At 32.4% G+C, this 7985-nt stretch overlaps 1 protein-coding gene across 1 annotated transcript; it reads right to left on the bottom strand.

Moving 5' to 3' along the window:
- Window positions 1–928: 928 nt before the first annotated feature.
- Window positions 929–7767, bottom strand: LOC143241881 (uncharacterized). The gene is made up of 3 exons (XM_076485189.1): window positions 7658–7767; window positions 4783–4914; window positions 929–4359 (listed from the first exon to the last, which is right to left on the bottom strand). Exons 1-3 carry the CDS (start codon window positions 7765–7767, stop codon window positions 4242–4244), a joined length of 360 nt encoding a protein of 119 aa, XP_076341304.1. The 3' UTR covers window positions 929–4241.
- Window positions 7768–7985: the final 218 nt, after the last annotated feature.

Here is a 7985-nt window from a genome sequence, read left to right on the forward strand (position 1 = left end):
TATACAAGTGTTAATTTTTCTCACAGTATAAACTTAGTTCACACAAAGCTTGTACTAAAAGAGACATTAACATGCTGTGAATGTAATGTTGACAGTCTAGACATTTTATGAGTACAAAAGGTGACTTCTATTCTTACAGCATTAAGTATTCACTAAATTATTCAGTGAATATGAATACTATGCCATTGAATTTGAATACCACACTTTTTCTTTAACAAGTTATTTGAATAGAGGTGTAAATACTCATAAAGTTAAATACAAATACCCCATAGTTACTTTTAATAGAATCAATATGGTATGTTCTAGTAAAAGTGACCATCCAACAACTATAAGACAGACAACACTTAAATTAAGAGCACATTCCATCAAGAGTAGTGGTTCATAATTTGGCTGAATTTCAACGTGACACATTAAAGGGCAAAGAAAACAATCTCTAAACATAATATACAGAATACTTTACACATCTGCATAAACAATGATGCAATAATCTCTACTAGATCTGAAAATAGCTCACCACCATTTTGTCTCTGAAGATGAACTCAGCCAAAATAAAGTTAACAAAAAAAAAATGAACTCGGATGTCATATATTACCTCGATTTCTTTGTCCAGTGAACAGCGCCACTTTTTAGCCTCTGTTCACACTGTTGTCAAGTTATTAGATTTAATTAATGTCATAGTGCATCCAGCATAGGATATTTTAATTTTTATATAAACCTAAATTGAGGTACAGTACTGAAACCTTTTTATAGGAAGAGTACACCATCTAATGAGAGCTGAAGTGAACAGAAGATAATGTTGCATCCTAAAACATGTGTTGCCTCCATGACAGTGCACAATTAAATAATCAATAATTTGGAAGAATTTTGTTTCTGGAGATGATAAAGGAACATGGTAAGCCAGCATACTACACCAATATAAGCAGTCATGTTAACAAGAAAGACAAGCAAGTTTATTAATGACTTTTGATGATTTCAGTGAAATAACCAGTTCTATACATATTTTGTATTTTAGTTTTAGTGCAACCAAAAATACTTCGACTTTAAAATTGGTGCTAAGTGGAGAAAATCATGATACTAATAACAGTTCATTACAGTCAAATATAACTTCTTTTATATGTTTATTGCTAGAATTGCATCTGTTCTGTCATCTATCTGGGATCCATTCACCTTGAATCTGTTGCTGGAAAAACTTGTTGCTGTCCAACACAGTGTGAAACCCCAAAAGATAAAATTAATAATAAATAATTAATAATAAAATTAATTAATCAATAAAGGAAATTAATAAGTCTTGAAAAAAACAAAACAAGTACATTATTAGAAGTATTAATGACAAAATAACTTAATCAATTGTAACAGATAACAATGTTCAGGGGCAAAAGACAAAAGGGGCCTGTTACTCCATCTAAACTGTTACATTCAAACTAAAACTATTAAATAAATAAAAATGTAAAGCCAGCCCTTATCATTTGTATATCTATCAAGTTTTCTTTTAAAGCTACTCAAATTTACTACCTCCACAACATCCATAAGCAACTCATTCTATAGGCCAGCCACCCTATTTGAAAAATAAAATTTTCTTAGCTGAAGACAGCTTCTACCTTGGCTAAATCTATATATGCGTCAACTTCATTAATTCCTTTTACCATCTTAAACACTTCAATGAGGTCTCTTCTAATTCTTCTTTTTCCAAGAGCGAACAATTTTAAGGATATTAAACTATCCTCATATGACAACACCTCCATTCCAGGTGTCAGTTTAATAACCCTCCTCTGTGCCCTCTCCAACACTTCAATATCTTTCCTAAAGAAAGAAGCCCAAGAACCTAAACACAAAATTTCAAATGTGGCCTAACCAGTGATCTAACTGGAATTATAACCTCTTTGGACTTTATTCAATATTTCTGTAGATACAACCTGAAAGTAATTAAAATTACAGATATAGTTATTTGCAACCACGGTATGCAAAGGCTCAAAAAAGAAAGATAACTTGCTAAAGAAAACAAATGTGACTAAGACAAAGAAAAAAAAAAAAAGATCAAACCGTATGAAACAAAGATTAAAAACTTAAAAGATGGAATACAAAAAGCTAAAAATCAGAGTAACAGATTCAGCAAATAACAGAAAAGCTCAGTGAAAGCAGGAGGAAAGTAAGGTATAACTAGAGAAGTCAGCACATGTGAGAACTGATAGGATGAGGGTAGAAAACCAAATTTAGTATTAAAAAACCATCAATTAAATAAGTTGAAGGAAAGCACTGAATCATATTATTCTTAAGTATGGGCTGCAACAATCTTAAGGGAAAAGTAACATCTTGTAATACTGGACCATCCTTGTCAAAAATAGAAGATACACATAATTACATTTAGAGGAGGGTATCACATCAGTAATGGACTGTTATCCAGTTAATTTTCTACAAGATCAATTGCAGACAAACTGGTTAGTACTAAGTTTTAAGCTACTGGTAGAAGCTCATTCTGATACACAACTGCATGTCATATGGAAAATTCTTGGAAAAAGAAACAAGTCCAATGACAAAATGCCTTACATTGTGATGCCACAACAAAGTTTCATCAACACTAAGAAACTTGAAAGTCTCCACATCTGAAGGTGTCTGACAATGGATGAAAGTCAAAATGTTGAAGGAAGCTTTTCTCACCAACATCAACGAGATGGCAGAATATATTATTCCACCTACATCTGATTTCCCTGAACCCCTGAATGACTAAGTTATGGCCCGTCTCATATCACGACTTAAATTAATTGTATCAATTGAGTTCCATAATTTTAATTTTAATAACTTGTTACAGGTATACTGGTAAGATCTGTTACCAAATGTTACTGCTGTATAGTATTGTGAGTTGTTAGATGAAGTAGGCCTATCCAACCTAATACGATGCTAGAGAAGTATAAGAAAGCTACTGGGAGTGGAAGAGACCCACTTGTCAGAGACAATGAAGATACATCTACTTTAATAAAAGCTTTTATTTCTTGTGATTCAGAACAAGTACAGTATTGAGGGTCTTACTGAATGGCACAAGTAACAAAAAACAGGTTGGGTTTATTTCAAGGCAACAGTATAATATCCAACTGTATGATGCAGTTTGTTATAGCTGTCATATCCCTCAGCTAAAGAGACTTCCTACACAAGTTTTGTAATGTCAACCCACCACAGAAATCCTATTAGAATTCATAAAATGATGTAATGTTTTTGGAATATGAGCATTGGGAATCATAATTACTTCTTCATTTTGAAGAAGTGGTTTATGATTTTACCCAGTAAGAATGTAGACAGATTCAGCAGCCCTTTTTAACAAAGAGTTATGCCAGTTTATAATGATAGTGTGAATCTATTTGATTATGTTTCACTGGGACACTTCTATTATATTATCAGAAATTCAAATACTGTAGTTGAACAACAAGTCATCGCTTTGATTTAATGTAAAAACATATGTGAAATCAATACACAATAAGTGTAATAGCAAAGGGAATACAGACATGATAGCTAAAGAAGCAAAAATGGAAGAAAGTGAGAAATAGGCCAGTCAGATTAAAATGTGTTTGATAAATAAAATATTTGCACCTTGAGATGTTAATGATATGGATAACTAAAGTATAAGACATCTTCTGTATATATAGATGGACATCACATGGAATCATAATTTCATAAAGTCCTAAAAATTTAGAGTAAAACGAGTTATCTTATAAACATGAGAGAGAGAATATATTAAAATGTAAGTACATGCAAGAAAACCTAAATAAAGTTTGAGATAACTGAAATTCAGCCTGACAAAAGCAGTGTGTGTGGATTCCAGCTGAAAAAAACCCATATGAAAATGTTGTGAAGGAGACAGTGAAGACAAGAAAGAATAAGAAACAATGATTGTACCTAATACACTTTGCGTGAGGTTTAAAATTGCTTCTTTCACAATAAATTTAACATGTGCAGTGACCCAGATAATGACTGGAACAATTGTTTAGAGATAGTCATTGAATTATTAAGAAACAAACAAACTGTAACAAGACCAACTTAAAACAACAACTTTGATGAAATACATAATTTCTTGGAATTATTGTCAAGAATCATCATACTGACACTTATCTAGTCTTTCATGTGATAACAGTATGATATAGTTTGGAAGTTACAAGTTATTAAAAGCTTCACAGAGTTGTTCTAACATCCCACCATCCTCTAGTCACCACTATCATGCCGCCTTCTTTTACTGCTAGGCTGTTCGTTCCGCATCATCTTGAATCCACGTGGGAAACAGTGTATTCTCCACTACACTCAACATCTCTCATGTGTTCTTTCTTTTTATGCTTTTTGTGTCTTTTCTTCTTTTTCTTGCTGTTTTTATCTTTTCTGTAATAAGAAAGTAATAAATATTTATTACTTTATTATTATTTATTAGAAAGTAATTAAGTAATAAATATTTATTTTCTTTACATAATGAAAGCTGGTTCCTTCTCTGTATAGACATTTCATACATGCTTTCACAAAACAGAATATTCTGAGGGAAAAAACTACCAAACCAAATTCAATAAAAGGAACTGAAGTTAATTATGTTGAAAGTTTCATTTACCAACAGAATTCCAGATTTTGTTATTAGACACATTTCTGTACATTCTCACGAATAATTACATGAAGCGTTATAATGGCAACTACGTTACACAATGAAGCCTACACAACACAGTCCAGAGAAACACAGGTAAGCTCATCAGATAATTATAACAAAAGAAAGAAGCGATGTTACATCCAAATAATACAGAGAGAAACTTTATTAACCTCTCTCTTGGTTTTATATGTCTGGTAGTTTTGTCGGCTTTCTTCCTTGTCTCATCAGACACTAAGGGTACTTCAGCAATCACAGTTTTCCTTTCAACTCTTCCATTACCAGTAACTGTCATCAGTCTTCCACTAAGACAGCAGAAGACAGAGAAATGTCATTAATAATTGCATTACTGTTCCAATTACAACAGTAGAAAATAGAGAAACCTCATTACTAACTGTATGAATCTTCAACTACAAAAATAGTAAAACAAAAGGAACATCACTAGTAACTGTATCAATGTTGCACTACAACAGCAGAAGACAGGAAAACATGAATGACTGAAATAGTGTTCTGTTACAACAGCAGAAGAGAAGAATGTCACTAGTAACTGTATCAATGTTGCACTACAACAGCAGAAGACAGGAAAACATCATTAATGACTGAAATAGTGTTCTGTTACAACAGCAGAAAAGAGAAGAATGTCACTAGTAACTGTAACAATGTTGCACTACAACAGCAGAAGACAGGAAAACATCATGAATGACTGAAATAGTGTTCTGTTACAACAGCAGAAAAGAGAAGAATGTCACTAGTAACTGTATCAATGTTGCACTACAACAGCAGAAGACAGGAAAACATCATCAATGACTGAAATAGTGTTCTGTTACAACAGCAGAATAGAGAAGAATGTCACTAGTAACTGTATCAATGTTGCCCTACAACAGCAGAAGACAGGAAAACATCATGAATGACTGAAATAGTGTTCTGTTACAACAGCAGAAAGAGAAGAATATCACTAGTAACTGTATCAATGTTGCACTACAACAGCAGAAGACAGGAAAACATCATCAATGACTGAAATAGTGTTCTGTTACAACAGCAGAAAAGAGAAGAATGTCACTAGAAACTGTATCAATGTTGCACTACAACAGCAGAAGACAGGAAAACATCATCAATGACTGAAATAGTGTTCTGTTACAACAGCAGAAAAGAGAAGAATGTCACTAGAAACTGTATCAATGTTACAACAGCAGAGAGACAGGAAAACATCATGAATGACTGAAATAGTGTTCTGTTACAACAGCAGAAAAGAGAAGAATGTCACTAGAAACTGTATCAATGTTGCACTACAACAGCAGAAGACAGGAAAACATCATGAATGACTGAAATAGTGTTCTGTTACAACAGCAGAAAAGAGAAGAATGTCACTAGTAACTGTATCAATGTTGCACTACAACAGCAGAAGACAGGAAAACATCATCAATGACTGAAATAGTGTTCTGTTACAACAGCAGAAAAGAGAAGAATGTCACTAGAAACTGTATCAATGTTGCACTACAACAGCAGAAGACAGGAAAACATCATGAATGACTGAAATAGTGTTCTGTTACAACAGCAGAAAAGAGAAGAATGTCACTAGTAACTGTATCAATGTTGCACTACAACAGCAGAAGACAGGAAAACATCATGAATGACTGAAATAGTGTTCTGTTACAACAGCAGAAAGAGAAGAATGTCACTAGTAACTGTATCAATGTTCCTATTGAAATTTTCGTCCTAAAAAGAGTTTGATATTCTCAGTTTGCTCCAGTTAGTAAACTATATACCTTGAAATCTATAACAGTAATTAATGCTTGTTAATTAGAAAACTATTGACACTTGACCAGGACCATTTATAGATTTCAAACATTACAAACCATTTAACTTCAGATTTTAGTATTTCTATGAAGACATTAGATCTTCATCTGAGAAAAGTCAGCTTGTAAATGGCATGAGAACAGCCAAGGATAGAAAAATAACTAGCTAACTGTTAAGTGAATTGTACCGATATTAATTAAAATTTCATTCACTCATCGTAAAATATTCAGTTTCATACATGATTGAAGACAAAATAGTTTGTAAAACCTTTGTATATAAATCATTATTTGTAATAATCTTTATTGTAAATTTTATTGTTGTTTGTATATTAAAATTATTTGTGTTAACAAAGAAAATGGTGTGTATCAATTTTGTTGGCAAATATCAAACTTGATACATATTGATGCTCAATTAACTTCTAAATCAAAATTAGAATTTCTGGCCATATGAAATTGTAATATATGATATAATAAACCAGAGACTTGTCCTGGATAAATTATAATACATAACACACTACAACAGCAGAAGACAAAGACACATCATTACTAACTGTATTTATCTTCCACTACAATAGTGTGTGTGTTTTCTTATAGCAAAGCCATGTCGGGCTATCTGCTGAGCCCACCGAGGGGAATCGAACCCCTGATTTTGCGTTGTAAATCCAAAGACATACCGCTGTACTAGCAAAGGGCTACTACAATAGTAGAAGACAGACAAACATCACTAACAACTACATGAATCTTCCACTTTGACAGTAGAAAGCACAGAAACATCATTAATATCTATCCACTTAGATAGTAGAAGACAGAAACATAATAACTGTATCATTCTTCCATGATAACAGTAGAAGACAGACAAACATCTTTAACAACTACATGAATCTTCCTTTCACTTTGATTGTAGAAGACATAGAAACATCACTAATAACTGATTCCATCTTCTACTAGAATAGTAAAATAGTAGCTATGAACTTTGAATCCCTTTGCTGACAGACATTGGTTGCTAAGCCTTGTAAAATTTCACAGGTGAAGGATATCAAACTTGTTTTTTAGGTTATATATATATATATATCCTACATGGTAGTTAGAATCAGAGAGAAATCGTACATTACAAATGATATGTATCATCAGTTGGAATTTCTAAATCCTTCATCATAATCACAGTCAACAAGAGATCATAAATGATAATTGAAGTGATTGACAAAACATGGAATGGATTTTGTAAAAGAGAGCAACTTTAAAACACTCATACCTCTGGTTTCCAATACCTTCCACTCTTTCTATATTTTGTGGATCTCTTTCAGTCTGACCTTTCTTAAAAAACTTGTGCCAATTCCTGTAAAGACCATAGCAAATTGACATAATGCAACAAATACTTGTGTTACATTAATAAGACAACTAAACTATGGCACAGAACAGAATATTAGATACTGTAAATTTTGGTAGAAAGGCTGTGACACCTCTGAATATGATGTTTTTTAAAATTTTAATCAGTATAATCAGTTAATGAAGAACACATTTTTAACCAAGATTAAAACTAAATTTTATACAGTAAGTAATGGAAAACATGAGGGGTTTCT

The sequence above is a fragment of the Tachypleus tridentatus genome, chromosome 2 (assembly GCF_004210375.1).
Source record: "Tachypleus tridentatus isolate NWPU-2018 chromosome 2, ASM421037v1, whole genome shotgun sequence".
In the NCBI taxonomy this organism is placed as follows: Eukaryota; Metazoa; Arthropoda; class Merostomata; order Xiphosura; family Limulidae; genus Tachypleus; species Tachypleus tridentatus.